Below are 21,017 nucleotides of genomic sequence, written 5' to 3'. Positions count from 1 at the left end.
AAATTAACATTAAATTCTCTGGCAACAGCTCTGGTGGACATTCCTGCAGTCAGCATGCCAATTACACACTCTCTCAAATCTGTGGCACTGTGTTGGACATTTTAGAGTGGGCTTTTATTGTCCCCAGCACAAGGGGCACCTGTGTAATGATAATGCTGTTGAAACAGCTTGTTGATATGCCACACCTGTCAGGTGGATGGATTATGTTTGCAAAGGAGAACTGCTCACTAACAGGTATGTAGCCAAATTTGTAAAAACAATTGACGAGAAATAAGCTTTTTGTGTGTATGGAAAATTTGTGGGATCATTTCAGCTCATGAAAACATGGGACCAACACTTTACATGTTGCATTCATATTTTTGTTCAGTGTAATTACATTTCGGGTGAACACTTATTTCATCAAATTTCACGAATAACATGCTAAGACCCTTTGATTTTCTTTGACAAAGCCTTACACATTAGGGTAAGTCAGAATGACATCAAATATATTAGCTAGCTAAGGCTCCACTTGGCAAACAGATGCCTCTTTGACTTGTGTTTCTCTCAATCCCTCTTTGTCTGGCTATCTGTCTTTGTGCACTTATCAAGCCTATAATAAAATGTAATAGAATTAATGTTGGGGACTTTCCATACCAGGGAGTTCAGACTTACCGAGACAACTTCCTTTAAAACAAATGATGGTCTAATTATACAATAACACAGTCAGGTTGGATGTGTGAGGGCCGAATAGAGGAACATTTACTCAGACTTAACTAGCAATATAGGGCTGAGTTCCCCATTTCATTATTGTGGTATATTGTTGCATGCAAACTTCCTCTTTGGTGGCAATGTGGAGTTTAACACAACACACCCCTAAAGTGACAAAATGAGAATTGCCTGAATTTTCCATATACTACCACTGATTAGTTTCACATCTAAATAGTTGAGGTAAGAAAACATCTCAAGTCATCCACAGTGATTTATAACAACTCTTTGCCTCTTTCCTCATTTGTAAAAAGTTTCCACGCTTCTCCTTGGTGTGTAGCCTACAGTACACATCAAAACACCACAGCTATCAATCAGTCAATACCTCTCAATTCATTTCTTATGCTAACGTGCTCTACCCGAGTGGAATCACATGACTAAACTGATGGCATCTAAAAAAAGAAAAGGGAAAACGTACTGTACAAGGCATGCCCAGTGCACCTAGTGCACAAACGTTTACGCGTGGAGAATACAGTAATTGTGACGGCCAGTCACTTCAGAGCCTGGAGCCAGTGAAAGGGTCGCTGCGTTCATCCAGGCGAGCAGCAAAGGGCCACTCTGAGCACATTCTGTCACCCCTCCATCTCCTCCAGCACTGGGCCACTACATACCAATGTTATTGTGCACTGTCTGAACCTGCCCTCAAACAAACGGAGGCTGTGTGAACAGGTCTGTCTGGAGTTCCCTTCAACAAAAACACACGTTGGTAGACGCACACCATTAAAAAACAGTCCCTCCTTTAGCTACATGTACATGCATGTGCACTCCCAGACCCTACAAAGTAGCATTACAGTTAGCTTAACTACAGACCGAACAGTAGATTGTGTGCTTGAACAGGAGCGTGCTAGGTAGCACCTGCACTGTCGCCTAATGTGAGAACAGCTGCATGGCTGGAAAAGTCCCTTGGTTTCAGTGGTGTAGTCTGAGATGCGGGGGCGAGAGTGGCGGCTGCATGAGCCACAGGCTAGTCCTAGGTCAGACAAACAGCAGGACAGGGGAATCACACAGAGACTCATTCTGAAATGAGGAAAGAAGAGCTGTGTGCATGCTCAACCCCCCTCCGCAGCATAATGCTGCTTTCCCACATGTGATCATGTACATGCGTACTCTGTATTGGACATCTACCTACTATAATAGACTTGAAATGCACCGACACAGTATACTAGATTGCTCTGCTAGTGTACTGCTGAATGTAGAAACAGACCCTTCAAGAACAAGACTGTATAGCTCAGACATAACAACATAAGTAAAATCGTGTCAACATTATTTGTCTGAAATCAATTTGTAATCAAAGTGCCAGGCTTATCTTGGATGAGAGAGGGGCAGAGGCGTGAAGTACAGCAAGATTGATCATCCTGCCCTTTGCCGTCTGTGTCAAGAGTCAGTTTGACAGCCCGGCCCCCCAAAACCCCTTTTCCTCTCTCAGTGTTTACAAGTGAAAACACTTCCAGTAAGTCTCAGACCGCTGTCACCGCTGACATTAAATTAATCTTCACAGTAGCTCAATGGAAATGACAGAAATTCATTTTCCATTATTACAACCACAAGGGCCATGACAGAGAAACAGGATGCTGTGTGGTTTTGACAGCAACAGAAACGTCACAGGCAAGCCACAGGCCACCTGACATACTGACAACCCACCACATCTACTACTCTTCCACGCAAATTAAAGCAACAGATCACATTTCAAAATAGGCCTAACAAACAAATAGAAACAATGTGCAAAACACAATGGGAAAACTCCTTCTCACTCCCCTTCTGGAATGCCTAAAGCATTCTCTTATCAATGCGATTCAAAGTTCAAATCACGATGTGGATGCATCTCGGAGCAGCGAGCATGGGCCGCAATAATAATGAGGGCAACAGATTCTGGCGTACCCAAGTCAAGCAATATAAATGTAAGCCTTCAACCCGACACTTCAGCCAAGGCTTTCTGCAATTGACGTCAGTCCCAGTCATTGTCAGACTTGTCAGACTTCTATCTACACCCCCTGATCTCTTAAATCCCCTCTGTGCATATGAGGTGTCTTCACCACTTCAGACAGCATCATCATGAGACACTGTCATGGTTGTTAGGGTAACCAGGGGAGAAAGAAGGGGAAATGTATCAATAGAACTATTATACACTATTAACCCTATTACACCAACATAGGGAGCCGTTTCCCCTACCATGTCAAATGAAGAAGAAAGATCTCCTGTGTTGTTGTGACATCATAGGACGATAACTAATGTGACCGATTCCTCCACTTCTCAGATTCTAAAAGCTCAAACATTTATTTTCTTTTATTAACCCATCCCCCTCTTCGGAGGTCAAAAATAACTTTCCTTTTTAACAGCTTTCTTATGAACATAAACACATTTTGCATATACATTTTACATGCAATGCATTCAGAAAGTATTCAGACCCCTTGACTTTTTCCATATTTTGTTACGTTACAGCCTTATTCTAAAATGTATTAAATTGTTTGTTTTGTCTCATCAATCTACATACAATACCGAATAATGAGAAACCAAAAACAGGTTTTCAATTTTGTTTGCGAATTCATGTAAAATAAAAAACGGAAATATCACATTTACATAAGTATTCAGACCCTTTGCTATGAGACTCGAAATTGAGCTAAGGTGCATCCTGTTTCCATTGATCATTCTTGAGATGTTTCTACAACTTGATTGGAGTCCACCTGTGGTATATTCAACTGATTTGATATGATTTGTAAAGGCACACACCTGTCTATATAAGGTCCCACAGTTGACAGTTCATGTCAGAACATAAACCAAGCCATGAGGTGGAAGAAATTGTCCATAGAGCTCCAAGGCAGGATTGTGTCGAGGCACAGATCTGGGGAGGGTACTAAACAATTTCTGTAGCACTGAAGGTCCCCAAGAACACAATGACCTCCATCATTCTTAAAATGGAAGAAGTTTGGAATCAACAAGACTCTTCCTAAACCTGGTCGCCCGGCCAAACTGAGCAATTGGGGAAGAAGGGCCTTGGTCTGGAAGGTGACCAAGAACCCGATGGTCACTCTAACAAAACTCCAGAGTTCCTCTGTGGAGATTCGAGAACCTTCCAGATGGACAACCATCTCTGCAGCACTCCACCAATCCGGCCAGTTTCCAGACAGAAGCCACATCTCAGTTAAAAGACACATGACAGCTCGCTTGGAATTTGCTAAAAGTCACCTAAAGGACTCTCAGACCATGAGAAACAAGATTCTCTGGTCTGATGAAATCAAGATTGAACTCTTTGGCCTGAATGCCAAGCGTCATGTCTGGAGGAAACCTGGCATGGTGGTGGCAGCAGCATACGGTGGTGATGTTTTTCAGTGGCAGGGACTGGGAGACTAGTCAGGATCAAGGGAAAGATGAAAAGAGCAAAGTACAAAGAGATTGATGAAAACCTGCTTGAGAGTGCTCAGGACCTCAGACTGGGGCGAAGGTTCACCTTCCAACAGGACAACGACCCTAAGCACACAGCCAAGGCAACGCAGGAGTGGCTTCGGGACAAGTCTCTGAATGTCCTTGAGTGGCTCAGCCAGAGCCCAGACTTTAATCCGATCGAACATCTCATCTCTGGAGAGACCTGAAAATAGCTGTGCAGCGATGCTCCCCATCCAACCAGACAGAGCTGAGAGGTTCTGCAGAGGAGAATGGGAGAAACTCCCCAAGTACAGTTGTGCCAAGCTTGTAGTGTCATACCCAAGAAGACTCAAAGCTGTAATCACTGTCTCTGAGCTCTACGGACAATTCCTTAGACCTGATGGCTGAGTTTTTGCTCTGACATGCACTGTCAACTGTGGGACCTTATATAGACAGGTGTGTGCCTTTCTAAATCATGTCCAATCAATTGAATTTACCTCAGCTGGACTCCAATCAATTTGTAGAAACATCTCTAGGATGATCAATGGAAACAGGATGCACCTGTGCTCAATTTCGAGTCTCATAGCAAAGGGTCTGAATACTTATGTAAAAAAAGCTTTTTTTTTAAATTTATTTTTTATAAATGTGCAAAAATGTCTAAAAACCTGTTTTTGCTTCGTCATTATGAGGTATTGTGTGAAGATTGATGAAGAACAGTTTTTATTTAATCAATTTTCGAATAAGGCTGTAACAGACGCCTCACAAGTCCTAAACTGGCAGCTTCATTAAATAGTACCCGCAAAACACCAGCCTAGAAGGCTAGCATCCCGGAGTCTCCTCTTCACTGTTGACGTTGAGACTGGTGTTTTGCGGGTACTATTTAATGAAGCTGCCAGTTGAGGCATTTGTTTCTCTAATGTTCTTGTCCTCTTGCTCAGTTGGGCACCGGGGCCTCCCACTCCCCTTTCTATTCTGGTTAGAGACAGTTTGCGCTGTTCTGTGAAGCGAGTAGTACACAGCGTTGTACGAGTTCTTCAGTTTCTTGGCAATTTCTCGCATGGAATAGCCTTCATTTCTTAGAACAAGAATAGACTGACGAGTTTCAGAAGAAAGTTATTTGTTTCTGGTCATTTTGAGCCAGTAATCGAACCCACAAATGCTGATGCTCCAGATACTCAACTAGTCTAAGGCCAGTTTTATTGCTTCTTTAATCCGGACAGTTTTCAGTTTTCAGTTTTCAGCTGTGCTAACATAATTGCAAAAGGGGGACCAGTACGGAAAAAAGAAAATGTATGAAATGTACGCATTCACTACTGTAAGTCGCTCTGGATAAGAGCGTCTGCTAAATGACTAAAATGTAAAATGTAAATGTAAAAGGGTTTTATGATGATCAATTAGCCTTTTAAAATGATCAACTTGGATTAGCTAACACAACGTGCCATTGGAACACAGGAGTGATGGTTGCTGATAATGGGCCTCTGACGCCTATGTAGATATTCAATTAAAAATCAGCCGTTTCCAGCTACAATAGTCATTTACATCCTTAACAATGTCTACACTGTATTTCTGATCAATTTGATGTTATTTTAAATGGACAAAAATCATTTGCTTTCTTTCAGCATATATACACATACATACACACAGTTGAAGTCGGAAGTTTACATACACTTAGGTTGGAGTCATTAAAACTAGTTTTTCAACCACTGCACAAATGTCTTGTTAACAAACTATAGCTTGGAAAATTCCAGAAAATGATGTCATGGCTTTAGAAGCTTCTGATAGGCTAATTGACATCATTTGAGTCAATTGGAGGTGTACCTGTGGATGTATTCCAAGGCATACCTTCAAACTCAGTGCCTCTTTGCTTGACATCATGGGAAAATCAAAAGAAATCAGCCAAGACCTCAGAAAAAAAATTGTAGACCTCCACAAGTCTGGTTCATTCTTGGGAGCAATTTCCAAACACCTGAAGGTACCACGTTCATCTGTACAAACAATAGTACCCAAGTATAAACACCATGGGACCACGCAGCCGTCATACCGCTCAGGAAGGAGACGCGTTATGTCTCCTAGAGATGAATGTACTTTGGTGTGGAAAGTACAAATCAATTCCAACAACAGCAAAGGACCTTGTGAAGATGCTGGAGGAAACAGGTACAAAATGTTACGACTTCCGCCGAAGTTGGTGCCTCTCCTTGTTCGGGCGGTCATCGTCACCGGCTTTCTAGCTACCACCGATCCATGTTTCTTTGTCCATTTGTTATGTCTTGATTGTACACATCTGGTTCCCATTTCGTTATGATTACTTCCCTATTTAAACCCTCTGGTTATCATGATGTTTTGTGCGTTATTGTTTTACTGTTGGTCGTGTTCGTTGTGTTTATCGTTATTGTTTTATCCCTGCGTGGATTTTGTATGATGAGCTTTTTCTAGAGTAAAGACGTATGTTTTACTCAGTTCGGTGTCCTGCGATTGACTCTATTTCTCATCTCCTATACACGGACACAAAAGTATCTATATCCACAGTAAAACAAGTATTATATCTACTTAACCTGAAAGTCCGCTCAGCAAGGAAGAAGCCACTGCTCCAAAACCTCCATAAAAAAGCGAGACAAAGGTTTGCAACTGCACATTTGGACAAAGATCATACTTTTTGGAGAAATGTCCTCTGGTCTGATGAAACAAAAATAGAATTGTTTGGCCATAATGGCCATCGTTATGTTTGGAGGATAAAGGGGGAGGCTTGCAAGCCGAAGAACACCATCCCAACCGTGAAGCACGGGGGTGGCAGCATCATGTTGTGGGGGTGCTTTGCTGCAGGAGGGCCTGGTGCACTTCACAAAATAGATGGATTCATGAGGACAGAAAATTTGGTGGATATATTGAAGCAACATCTCAAGACATCAGTCAGGAAGTTAAAGCTTGGTCACAAATGGGTCTTCCAAATGGACAATGACTCCAAGTATACTTCCAAAGTTGTGGGAAAATGGCTTAAGGACAACAAAGTCAAGGTATTGGAGTGGCCATCACAAAGCCTTGACCTCAATCCTATAGAAAATTTGTGGGCAGAACTGAAAAAGCGTGTGCGAGCAAGGAGGCCTACAAACCTGACTCAGTTACACCAGCTCTGTCAGGAGGAATGGGCCAAAATTCACCCAACTTATTGTGGGAAGCTTGTGGAAGGCTATCCGAAATGTTTGACCCAAGTTAAACAATTTAAAGGCAATGCTACCAAATACTAATTGAGTGTATGTAAACTTCTGACCCTCTGGGAATGTGAAGAAATAAAAGCTGAAATAAATTATTCTCCCTACTATTATTCTGACATTTCACATTCTTAAAATAACGTGGTGATCCTAACTGACCTAAGACAGGGAATTTTTACTAAGATTAAATGTCAGGAATTGTGAAAAACTGAGTTTAAATGTATTTGGCTAAGGTGTATGTAAACTTCCGACTTCAACTGTATATCCACACATATACACACATACGAGCTATTAACTTAGTTCTTGGTAAAAGTGTTGACCCATTGATAGCCCAGAGCCTGCATGCAGACATGCATGAACCTCCTGATGCTGGAGAGCTAACATCTAAGCTGTGAATTCTCTAAACTCAGCTTCTTGCAGTAAATTACCATGTCTGAGCTCTGCAGAGAGCCGTGCTGCAGACACCTAATTTAGCTCCCAATCCAGAGCAGGAGGCCCCACATGATCAAACATGTTGCATGAGTCCAGTTGTGGTTGACTGTTCGAGTTGACGGGTCAGTGGATTCTAACACACCATGTGCCCTCTCTCAAGCAGAGGTCACTTTAAATCCTCCTTTGGGCCACAATGTGTCCCCGACAAGCTCTGTTTGGCTCAGTAGGGTCCAAAGCTAAGAGGGGGTTAGTTAATCCCAAATCAGATGACTCCTCATAAGACCTTGCAGTGCACCTCAAACCGAGAGACAGAACTGGGCCAAATAGTGCCTGTTCAGAAAACTGTGTCAGAAGCCAACACCAGCACAACTGCATCGGGAAAGTTACCACTGTTGAAGAAGGGGCTTTCCTTTGACAGTTATAATTCTCCATTAAATCACTAAAAAGCAATGGATACCCTACTGACATTTAAGAACAAAATTTGAACAAAACTCATCGAACAACAACATATTTTAAACAATTCTAAAGACACCAAGGAATGAACTACTTCCCATGGAGTTCTTCAGTCTAAATGTCAATGTATGTGTTCGAGATGCCTCCATGCCGTTGGAAGAGTAGGTCATTAGGTCTTCGGTGCAATAACCTCAGGCCTGGTTGGCATAGGAGACACAGCAGACATTGTGGGAGGGAGGGGTTTCCCACACTGTTCAGCAGCTATCATGAGGCTACATCCTGGCCGTAACCAGACAGGAGCGATATCGATGGACCAGGGTATAACACGGTAAAACAGGGTGGAGGATGACTTTTAAAAAGTCTACATTGTGTTGGTGCTTGTGGTTTTCTATTTCTGAAGATGTTTTTAGATGTATTCTCACCATGGGACAGAGATATTTTACTGCATGCCAAAATGTCTTTCTTTATCTAGTATAGGAGCTGACCTGCATTCTCAGGAGACACATTTGATCAAAGCTCAGATATGTGAGCCTCTCTGATGAAGTCATGCAGAACTGCAAACTCCCTGTTCCAAGATATATTTATGACCACATCCCTGCCCCTCTTGATGTGTATAATCAAGAATCTCCTTCGTAATAAGCTGGCTGGTACTATGCGTAGTAGTCTAGTCGTACCCTGATCATCTCAGCGACGTAGCTCTCTGGTCCTGTATACTCTGTGGAGTCCTTCACCTTCACCAGCACTATGAAGAACAGGTAGTGCCACATGTTGTGCTCCACCTTGATGTGCTCTTCAAATGTCACTGTCTTGTTGTCAAACTTGTCCCTTTCCAGGCCTGCACACGAGGGGACATACAAAAAACAAATTGTCAAACGTGCAGACACAAATGCATGGCAGTTACTGCATTCTTCATCTGTAAACAAACAATGCATGTGTGGCAATAATGGGTCAATCATTATGAGTCTGGTGATTGTCATGACCTTAGTTGGAATGACTGACTGCACAACAATAGCACGGGGAAGTTGCGTCATTGGAGAAAAGAACACAATGCATTTCAGAGGGAGAATAGAATAGGCCAAGGGACTTAACGCTCAACAGGTTCTCAATGTCTCACATAAGCTCGTTTTTTACATTCCCTTTTGTCCTACAGGGCCACCTATACATACAATGTTTGCACACATGACTGTAGGTCGCTTTCTGCATAAAAGCGTCTGCTAAATGGCATATACAGTAGGGTGATTCAAAATATCTTCGGTATCTCAGATTGTTCTGGCAATTTTCACATAGGATCTTCATCTGGAGGAAGGATGTTTGAAAAGCTTTTTACATTTGCATCACAAACCATTTTGGAGAAAATCATTATGAAAGTGTACATTTTAGGCCCTTTTTAGACCTATACATGGCTCCTGTAAGACCCTATGATCTGTAAAACACACAAATCAATCAATTCATGGCTTAAAGGAAACTATTTAAAAAAATGTAACTTCATATTCATCATCTCCAGCACTACCCAAACATCAACATATGTGCAAATGGCGCATTTCTATGTTTTGTAGTAAAAAGGATAAGAGGAAGATAAGCGTTTCCAATGACATTATCAACCAACTAGTAGGCAATTAGTACGCAATGCCTACTCATAATTGGTTAAAATCACATGATGCACACCGATGATGTCATTGGAAACACTTATCTTCCTCTTATCTTTTTTACTACAAAACATAGAAACGTGCCATTTTCACGTGACCCATTTCAGGAGGCTAGGCGTATGTCACACGTCACTACTTCACAGGAGAGGCATTTGAATGTCTTTGCAGAAATGCCTTCTGTGAACTTCCTGTGAACTTTCTTGTGCCTTAATAACAAACTTGTATTCCATTTGTGAATACGAATACAATTGTTAAATTACGAGCCTATTTGGTTTAGCCATGGAAAAAGTCAGGAACCTTCCTGCTAGCCATTGATTGGCTGAGATAATGGATGGGCTGGACATGCCAGGAGATGACTTTGGATTGGTCTGCCATGTAGCATGCTTCTGTCTATAATGTGAGCTGCTCAGTATGTGTTGATAATCCTTTCTACCACGGCTTTCTTGAAAGATATAATGTTAGCCATCGAGAACTACAAAAGTTTTGGTACTTTTCTCAACAACATTGATGCCCTGAATTTAGCAGGTGCTATTGACAGATCAGTTGGAAAAAGTTGTGATGGGCTACTTTCTGCACACGTCACAGTCAGTGTGAACCGGAGTGACTTGACACAATGCTGGCCAAACAAGATGAAGCTACAAACAAAATTAAGTTAAATGGTTCCCGTCTGATGTGAAGCGTTCATCCATGTATACGTGTAAGAGTCCAGCTACATTTTCAGAAATTATACATTTCTAATTTTGTCAGAAAGTAATTTTCATTGCTAGTTAAAGCCTACTGTTAGCTAACTAGCAAACGTTAGCTTGCTGGCTTACTAGCTAACGTTACGCTAACGTTACGTGTATGATCTGTGTAGTAATATTATTTGAATCAGAAATCCATTTGCATTGCTAGTTACCGCCTAATGTTAGCTAGCTAAAATTGAACCTAGTTGGTTAGCTTTAGCTACCTGCAGATTCATACCACAGATACTGTACGACAATAAGTTTGTATTGGTAGCAGTATGAGTTGGGATTATGCCGGTTCAATGTTTAGCGATGTCTAAACAAAAAACTCCACTTCGCCAGATGATTACATGACCATCAAGTTAGCCAGGTGTGTCTGGGGGTGATTACAGCCATCTATTGTACTTCATGAACATGCGTACATGTCTTGACATTTCTTTCACATGACCCATTAATTTAGACAAGTGTGTCTGGGGAAGCGTCATCTAATAATGATAAAATATTTAAAATATATATATATATATTTTGGACACTTTCTGTTTTTGATATTGCTACTATGCAAATACACTACCGATCAAAAGTTTTAGAACACCTACTCATTCAAGGGTTTTTCTTTATTTGTACTATTTTCTACATTGTAGAATAATAGTGAAGACATCAACACTATGAAATAACACATATGGAATCATGTAGTAACCAAAAATGTATTAACAAAGATTCTTCAAATAGCCACACTTTGCCTTGATGACAGTTTGTACAATATTGGCATTCTATCAGCTAGCTTTGCCTGGAATGCTTTTCCAACAGTCTTGAAGGAGTGCCCACATATGCTGAGCACTTGTTGGCTGCTTTTCCTTCATCAGCGGTCCAAATCATCCCAAACTTCTCAATTTGGTTGAGGTGGTTGTGGAGGCCAGGTCTTCTGATGCAGCACTCCATCACTCTCTTTCTTGGTGAAATAGCGCTTAGATAGCCTGGAGGTGTGTGGGGTCAATGTCCTGTTGAAAAAGAAATGATAGTCCCACTAAGCCTAAACCAGATGGGATGGCGTATCGCTGCAGAATGCTGTGGTAGCCATGCTGGTTAAGTATGCCTTGAATTCTAAATAAATCCCAGACAGTGTCACCATTAAAGTACCCCCACACCATAACACCTCCTACTCCATGCTTTACGGTGGGAAATACACATGCGGAGATCATCCGTTCACCACCACTGCGTCTCACAAAGACACGGTGGTTGGAACCAAAAATCTCACATTTGGACTCCAGACCAAAGGACACATTTTCACAGGTCTAATGTCCATTACTCGTGTTTCTTGGCCCAAGCAAGTCTCTTCTTATTATTGGTGTCCTTTAGTAGTGGTTTCTTTGCAGCAATTCGACCATGAAGGACTGATTCACAGTCTCGTCTGAATAGTTGATGTTGAGATGTGAATGTTACTTGAACTCTATGAAGCATTTATTTGGGCTGCATATTATGAGGCTGCTAACTCTAATGAATTTATCCTCTGCAGCAGAGGTAACTCTGGGTCTTCCATTCCTGTGGCAGCCCTCATGAGAGCCAGTTTCATCATAGCACTTGATGGTTTTTGCTACTGCACTTGGAGAAACTTTCAAAGTTCTTGACTGACCTTCATGTCTTAAAAGTAATGATGGACTGTTGCTTCTCTTTGCTTATTTGAGCTGTTCTTGCCATAATATGGACTTGGTCTTTTACCAAATAGGGCTATCTTCTGTATACCCCCCTACCTTGTCACAACACAACTGATTGGCTCAACTGATTGGCATTAAGGAAATAAATTCCACAAATTAACTTTTAACAAGGCACACCTGTTAATTGAAATGCATTCCAGATGACTACCTCATGAAGCTAGTTGAGAGAAGCCTAAAGTGTGCAAAGCTGTCATCAAGGCAAAGGGTGGCTACTTTGAAGAATCTAAAATCTAAAACATATATTGATTTGTTTAACCTCTTACATCTAGACGTTCCGCTAGCGGAACACCTGCTCCAATATCCAATGATAGGCGTGGCGCGAATTACAAATTCCTCAAAAATACAAAAACTTCAATTTTTCAAACATATGACTATTTCACAGCATTTTAAAGACAAGACTCTCCTTTATCTAACCACACTGTCCGATTTCAAAAAGGCTTTACAGCGAAAGCAAAACATTAGATTATGTCAGCAGAGTACCAAGCCAGAAATAATCAGACACCCATTTTTCAAGCTAGCATATAATGTCACAAAAACCCAGAAGACAGCTAAATGCAGCACTAACCTTTGATGATCTTCATCAGATGACACACCTAGGACATTATGTTATACAATACATGCATGTTTTGTTCAATCAAGTTCATATTTATATCAAAAAACAGCTTTTTACATTAGCATGTGACGTTCAGAACTAGCATACCCCCCGCAAACTTCCGGGGAATTTGCTAACAATTTACTAAATTACTCACGATAAACGTTCACAAAAAGCATAACAATTCTTTTAAGAATTATAGATACAGAACTCCTCTATGCACTCGATATGTCCCGATTTTAAAATAGCTTTTTGGTGAAAGCACATTTTTCAATATTCTAAGTACATAGCCCAGCCATCACGGGCTAGCTATTTAGACACCCGGCAAGTTTAGCCTTCACCAAAATCAGATTTACTATTATAAAAGTTTGATTACCTTTTGTTGTCTTCGTCAGAATGCACTCCCAGGACTGCTACTTCAATAACAAATGTTGGTTTTGTCCAAAATAATCCATCGTTATATCCGAATAGCGGCGTTTTGTTCGTGCGTCCCAGACACTATCCGAAATGGTAAATCAGGGTCGTGCGCATGGCGCAATTCGTGACAAAAAATTTATAAATATTCCATTACCGTACTTCGAAGCATGTCAACCGCTGTTTAAAATCAATTTTTATGCCATTTATCTCGTAAAAAAGCGATAATATTCCGACCGGGAATCTCCTTTTCAGCAAACAGAGGAAAAATCACAAAGACGGGGGCGGCCACGGCACGCGCCTAAGCCCACAGTCCCTTGATCGGCCACTTGAGAAAGGCGATAATGTGTTTCAGCCTGGGGCTGGGATGACGACATTCAGGTTTTTCCCGGGCTCTGAGCGCCCATGGAAGACGTAGGAAGTGTCACGTTAGAGCAGAGATCCTTTGTAAAAGATAGAGATGGCAAAGAAGTTCAAGAAATGGTCAGACAGGCCACTTCCTGTAAAGGAATCTCTCAGGTTTTGACCTGCCATTTGAGTTCTGTTATACTCACAGACACCATTCAAACAGTTTTAGAAACGTTGGAGTGTTTTCTAATTATATGCATATTCTAGTTACTGGGCAGGAGTAGTAACCAGATTAAATCGGGTATGTTTTTTATCCAGCCGTGAAAATACTGCCCCCTAGCCATAACAGGTTAACACTTTTTTGGTTACTACATGATTCCATGTGTGTTATTTCATAGTTTTGATGTCTACAATGTAGAAAATGGTAAAAATAATGAAAAACCTTTGAATGAGTAGGTGTTCTAAAACTTTTGACCGGTAGTGTATATAAGTTACCACTTCACTGTACCGTTTATAACTTCTGTATCCTGTGCATGTGACAAATAAACTTAGATTGTATTTGATATAGTGTGTGTGTTCACCAGAGATAGTAAAGTGAAGAACAACATGACCTGCACCAAAATCAGATTAGGATATCGGCCAAGTACTAGATAGTGTATTTTTACCTTGAGTTTCCTTATTGTATGCTACCGCTTTTACCACTTTTAGTCTTGAAATCTTTGGTTGTTTACTACAATACTCACTCTGTTTAGCACATGGCCTCACATGTGAATCCTTAAAAGAGATGGGTGGGGCTTAAGCTTAAGAGGGTGTGAAAGATGCTGAATGGGTGTAGACAAAGAAGAGCTCTCCAGTATGCATACCAAAACATTCAAGGGCCATTTTCTCAAAAGTCGGGTTACAAGTTTATCAACTTTCGAAGCAGAGTTACCTTTTCATTGTTCCTCAACTGCAGTGTATGATATACCATTTTCTAGCTCTGAGTCTCTACTTTTATCCAATGTAAAAAAACACTATTTCAAATTTTGCTACATAGGACCGAATCCAAGTGGTGGGTCACATATGTTGATGTTGGGGTGGTGCTGGAGATGATGAATATAAAGTCTCAAGTTATGTAGGTTGTTGACGATATTTGCATTGTCATCAACTCCAATTCGGCTTGGGGTATGGAATATTCTCTTCCTAGTCCATTGTGGATTGATACGGTTTATTAAATAGCATAGGCTACAGTAATGAGTAACAGCAACAGTAAAACAAAATCATCCAGTGTTTGCTGAATGTCTTTTTTTTTTATAATTGAAAACAAAAACTAAAATGTATCCCTTTTTCTCCCCAATTTCGTGGCATCCAATTAGTAGTTACAGTCTTGTCTCATTGCTGAAACTCCCGTACGGACTCGGGAGAGGGTAAAGTCGAGAGCCGTGCGTCCTCCTCTTGACACAATGCCCACTTAACCCAGAAGCCAGCTGCACCAATGTGTCGGAGGAAACACCTGGAGACCATGTCAGTGTGCACTGCGCCTGGCCCACCACAGAAGTTGCTAGTACACGATGGGACAAGGACATCCTTGCCGACCAAACCCCGACAACGCTGGGCCAATTGTGCCCCATGGGTCTCCCGGTTGCGGCCGGCTGCGACAGAGCCTGGACTCAAACCCAAAATCTCTGGTGGCACAGCTAGCACTGCGATGCAGTGCCTTAGACCACTGCGCCACTCAGGAGGCCCTATGCTGAATGTGTTTGGAGTGTTAACAGTCAACATTGTTGTAATTGGCTTCAACTAGTACAGGCCTTACGCATCACACTTCTCAAATAAAAGATACTTGGCTCCCGTAAAGTGTATCATGTGTGAGGCACTTTCTCAATAAGGAAGATATAGCCTAGGCCTACCGTTGATATGCCGTTAATTTCAATATGTTTGGAGAAGCGCATCTTTGGTAAACGGACAAGAGTCACTTTTTGGAAAGGGGGATGATACAAGATGAATGGAGTAGCCGATGCACTGCAGGTAGGCCTACGTGAATAGTGAACAATGCAAAAGCATGACGGCAAAAGCCTCACCAGTAGACCATTTAGAAGCCTTTTATGGATAGGCTACTTGGCTAACGCATGGCCAGGATAAGAAAGATACCAGATGCATTGCTGTTGAACCAGCTTTTGTTATAGTAGGGTAAGTGTAGCCTATAAGGGCTTGTTTTTTAATCAAATGAAATGGAAAACAACACATTTTTCTTAATATGAGTGTCACTGGATCATCTCATCTCTCGTTTCATGATGGGAATATAGCCTACTTGTTTTTTTTAACGCACATCCAAAATAATAACAGGAGCTGGCAAAAATAATGTACAATAGCCTACATAGATAAAAAGAGGACGTCCACTCACTATTTTGCTGCTCCCAAACTTGATATTTTAATCAAGCGTAGGTGATTAAGATTTATTTCAAAGCAGTCTCAAGAGCCAAACCCTTTATCGATAGTCTTGACTACTTGGCGAAAGCATTTGGCAGGACGAATAAAAAATGCCTTCATCGAGAGGGTTGGTTTTTAATGCTATGCTATGCTTGGTTTTTAATCAAATGAAAGAAACTGGTAAAAAACATTTGTTTTTTTATGTTTGTAAATACGAGGTTTACAACTCTTGTTCCATGTGTATATGGGCAATGTGCATCACGGCTGGATTGGCTGCGCTTCCGCTGTCAAAATCCATGCCATCACCAACCGTGTTACCTGCTAAAACCAGCTTTTGGTTGGTCTTAAATATCCCCACCAGTGCTGCCTGAAATTGGCACACATTTTTAAGGACACACTTCAGATATTTCCAACCCTCACACCTCAAAACAAGCGAGCTCATTTAAGATGGGTAAATTACCAATCCTGGCACTAGGGAAATAAAAGAGCGCCGGCTTTAACAGGTCAATTGCAAATGAGTGTGTGTTTGACCATTGTGCTGGCTTAACGGCAGTCGAAAATAGAGCGCATATTGTTTGGGCTCTATTAGCTCTCTGCTAATTCTGAAGGTATGACCAATTTAGCATTATATGTTGTATGGTATGATCAATTATTATTTGGCTGTGATTGGTTAATGACCTATAATGTCAATTTCTATGTATAAAATTAATCATATGATAAAAGTACCACTCTGGAAATTTGACTTGTTTGAAGAGTATATTGTTACAAACAATATGTCTAAAAATAAGCTAAATCAAAAAGGGTAGTTTTGAGATATTCATATTTTTTCTATGTTGAATAAATTAATGTGAACATTTGTATTTCAGAATCTAGACATACTCCATATTTGATAGAACACTATGAGGAGTATAATGTACCAAGATGTTTTATGTCTGTATCATGTACGGTTCACAGATACAAGGGTCTTACAGGAGGCATGTATGTATAGGTCTAAAAAGGGCCTAAGACGGCCAATTTCATAATGATTTCCCCCCCAAAAATGGTTTGTGATTCAAATGTAAAAAGCTTGTTAAGAGATATAAAAATATATGTTCTGCTCCCGCTGGCTTGGAATCATCCTATAGTAACACCAACCAGTTACAATCAGGCTTGCAATATCTAACATGGAATGGAAAATGTTTTAAAATGGATAGGCTACAGTAACTAAGGCTACTGTAATAGCTTGTGTATGGTGATGTGATCCGTACATTGCCATTGCATTGCACAGCACACCAACATGGTCAAGAATCTGCATTGGCAACAGGAGGAAGTTACTCCTACGCATCAGCCATGACTAACCATTCTGGTTCTGGGAAGAGAAGGCGTTCTGTTGTTTACACTGTTGAGCTGAGCAAAACAGCCCCCATTCTGCCACAGGCCAGCTGTGAGGCATGCAACATTAACAGCCTCAGACAGACTTAAAGTGCAGGTTGAGACCACTCATCTGCAATGTCTGTTCATCCTCCTCCAACGCTCGCTGCACTGCACTGCAAACCTTGTTCTGAAATAGCACTGCTTCCGACTCTTCAGACCACAACCACTAGTCATTCCAACCCCAGCTCAAAATGGTAGCTACCACCATGATAGCTTAACAGACAGTCTCAGGCCGAGCATCAGCCCACTGATCACTAGCATTGGACACAGGCCAGAAGAGCCAAGCCAGGTCCAGGTAGGGCTGCTCACCGCAGATAAAGCATGTCGTCTTCAGGACTTCCTCTTTTTTTTGCTTTTCACTCCTGAGGTCGGCAAAGGTGTCGATGATGACTCCGAAGATGAGGTTGAGGACGATGATGATGACCAGGAAGAAGAAGAGCAGGTCGTAGATCACCCTGCCAGCAAACAGAGGCTCCTACCAAAGACACAGAAGACAGAAAAAACGTTTGATAATACACATCTGAACATTTGTTGTTCCAATAATTGAGATTGTAGTGAAGCTAAAATGTATTTGTTTCTTCCCAAGTCTGGAACTGTGGGACATGTAAATGGTTTGGTGTTGTTAGGGCTGTGACGATTCTGGAATTTTGGGTAACGATTACTTGTCATGCAAATGGCCACGGTTACGGTCATATTTGTCATTTTTGTTGAAAAATGTTTTGAACTTGTAATGCATCTTTGAAAACAAGTATACGAATACAACACAGCTTTGGTGACACCCCTGTCTCAAAAATGAATGGTTTTTACCGCTTGGAAGTTTTTGAAATTAAGCTTCTCCATGCCGTTCTGCTCGTAAAGCAATTACCAACTTTACCCACTTCGTGTAAAAATAAAAAACTACTATTGGGTAAACTAGTATATCCACTTCAATATAAAGTTGAATCTCCACTTCTCCTAAAATTTATGTAACAAGACAATTATTATTTTTAGTTCACGGTTATTGTCCATAATTGTCAGTAACACAATTATAAGATAATTGTACCAGCCTTAGGTGTTGTGTTCAACATGGGCATTTGCGTACCTCTTTGGATGGCTTCCGCAGGACGTCCCCCACGCCACCTCCACTCCTCAGGCCGTGACTCAAGACAGTGACAATACACATGAGCAGAGAGTCACATGACCGTTCCTTGTCCTCGATCACTACCGCCGACGGCTGGGTGGCTATGGCAGCTACAGAGGGGACATCAGGGACATGTATTGCACATAGTATATCCACAACAGATCCACAAACCCTTTTAATCCACATCCTCTAACTCAAATCGGCATTTCTCATATACAAGACCTCATAGGAAATTCTGTCTTGAGGAGAAAACAATAACTAGTCAATTAGGAAAATGTTGTGCAAACAAAACATCTCACTCAAAAGAAACTTCCACTGCCTGCCTCATCCCAGCACAGGAACCACTGACAATACCGATGTGACCCTTCCAAACTGTTCTCACAAAACAACAAGTCACCAGACAAGCATCATTAATTTGGGTGGTGGTGATGGTGGTGGTGGCCTCCATGAGGTTTGAACCCAGACTCCCCAGAGCCTGACAAGGTTCATACAAGGTTGTCTGAGCACATTAAGGCAGCATGTAGGTCGTCTTTAATTTGGGAGATTTTTCTAAAGAACTCTTACAGGGTCCGTTAGAATGCCTGGATCCCAACAAGCTGCCCCCTGCGCCCTCTCAGAGCGAACCCGTCAACCTACCCTGTGCCTGATGGCAATTAACCCCTGACCTCTTCTCCCCTTCCTCTGGATCCTGGTCCTCCAGCAGCAGACACACACGGCATGGCCTAAGTCCCTGTGTGCTTCCCCTAGCCCAGGGTTAGGTGTCTTGCTCAAGGGCACAGACAGATTCTTCACCTAGTAGGCTCAGGGATTTGAAACAGCAACCTTTTGGATATTGGCCCAGCTCTCCTAGCCGCTAGGCTACCTGCCATTTATCTATATGCCAACTGTGCACAACAAAGCCTAATTTATCATAACCATTACAGATAACAAATACTAATTGCAAAATGTCCTCACATATATTGACAACAAAAAAAAGGTGCAATTTAAGATACATTTATTGAAACCGTAATATCAACTGTTTATATTACACCGTGGAACATAATCTTCAAAAAGGCAGTAACCTCAGCCGTGCCGCTTGCTTATGTTAGGAATCAAAAGGACTACGCAAAAGGTAGGTTAAGTAAGGGATCACAGCGGCGCTTTGCAGTGGCAAAAGAAGTGATGCGAGATTTATGCTGCTTGGCCCCCTTCTTTGAAGGTTTCTTTGTGCATATGATATCTCATGGAGCTAGCTGTGCTGTGATAGGAGAGCTTGATATTGCATAGTTTGCATTGCACATGGGTCAACTTTCATCAGTTTGATCAAAATACTTCGAAACCTCACACTATTTGGCAGCCATGCTGATAGTGCCCACTTCTTGCTATGAGCTTGAAACAGCCCCCCCACAGCCAATCAGAAGCATTTGCCATCAAATATTTGCCATTTATATTTTTCAATTTTAAATATTTAAAAATCTTAAATAAAGAAGTTGTAATGTGATAGTTAACCCCGCTCTTATCTCAATGTGACACATTTAACTTTGACAAGAGTTATGAAATACATTTGACAAATAGTTCTACAGTATTTGAAAAGAAAAAAAGATTTCTGGTTAAAGATGGTGTTTTGATGGCATTCGAGTACTTGAGTACTCATGCCCCTCCCTAAACCAGGCCTAATCCCATGACTGCCCGGCCGCACACATTTACGGCTCAGTGGAACTATGGGAAGCTTCTCCTCTGGAGGAGGGTAGACTAAGGCGTCTGTGAGGACGCAGAAGCCCGCGCACACACATTTCCCTTTCTCTTGAGCACATACCATCCACAACAGCTTCCGCGGAGCAGTTCTCCCCACTGTCCTTCCGACACACTTCTGCTGATAGGAACTCTCCCACCATACTGGCTCCACTCTCTGCCAAACAGGAAAACATAGGGTCAGGAGAAACTTTTGTGCCTTTTTTGGCTCAGTATTGTCTATTGCAAACGAGGGACCATATTAGGCCTTACAGACTTAATTTACAGCAGGAAACCTGATGCAAGTTTTAAATGTGACAATCAGGGTGGGGAGGATAGACTGAGGAAGCCATTCTGTTTGGGAACTTTAAGTTACATAGGGAGTGCCTGCTCTTTGACCTTACCAAGTGTTTTATTAGGTATCCTGTCAATGTTAAGGAGAAAGTCATCCTGGAAGAAGATATAGCCCACGATGGAGAAGAGGTAGACCAGGATGAGAGCCAGCACGGCTGTCAGCAAGATGGAGCGGCCATTACGGGTCACACTCTTGATCACATTCAGCAGCGTCTCCTCCCTGTACACCAGGTCAAAGAGCTGCAGGAGAGACAAGAGAAAAACACAGCTTAGTGGGAAGCAGGGGGGCTGAGTGATTGAGTGAGTGAGTGAGTCAAGTTCTTACAAGCAGACTGTAGAAGAAGACATGGACGAAAACGCCCAGACTACAGATGATCAG

General features: G+C 41.7%; 1 protein-coding gene across 6 annotated transcripts in view; it reads right to left on the bottom strand.

Moving 5' to 3' along the window:
- The window catches only part of LOC106582863 (inositol 1,4,5-trisphosphate-gated calcium channel ITPR1), a 160,468-nt gene that overhangs the window by 5,079 nt on the left and 134,372 nt on the right, over positions 1-21,017 (bottom strand). For all 6 annotated transcript variants that reach the window (XM_014166417.3, XM_045705335.2, XM_045705336.2 and 3 more), the window contains 6 exons: positions 20,964-21,017; positions 20,689-20,878; positions 20,370-20,462; positions 18,536-18,684; positions 17,764-17,929; positions 8,870-9,030 (listed from right to left, as the gene is read on the bottom strand). The exon at positions 20,964-21,017 is cut by the window's right edge and continues 111 nt beyond it. In XM_014166417.3, coding sequence (XP_014021892.2) covers positions 8,870-9,030; positions 17,764-17,929; positions 18,536-18,684; positions 20,370-20,462; positions 20,689-20,878; positions 20,964-21,017 — 813 coding nt within the window. The remainder of the gene's footprint in view (positions 1-8,869; positions 9,031-17,763; positions 17,930-18,535; positions 18,685-20,369; positions 20,463-20,688; positions 20,879-20,963) is intronic.

This window comes from Salmo salar, chromosome 22, assembly GCF_965601325.2.
Source record: "Salmo salar chromosome 22, fSalSal1, whole genome shotgun sequence".
NCBI lineage: Eukaryota > Metazoa > Chordata > Actinopteri > Salmoniformes > Salmonidae > Salmo > Salmo salar.
This window is presented reverse-complemented; position numbering and strand designations above follow the sequence as displayed.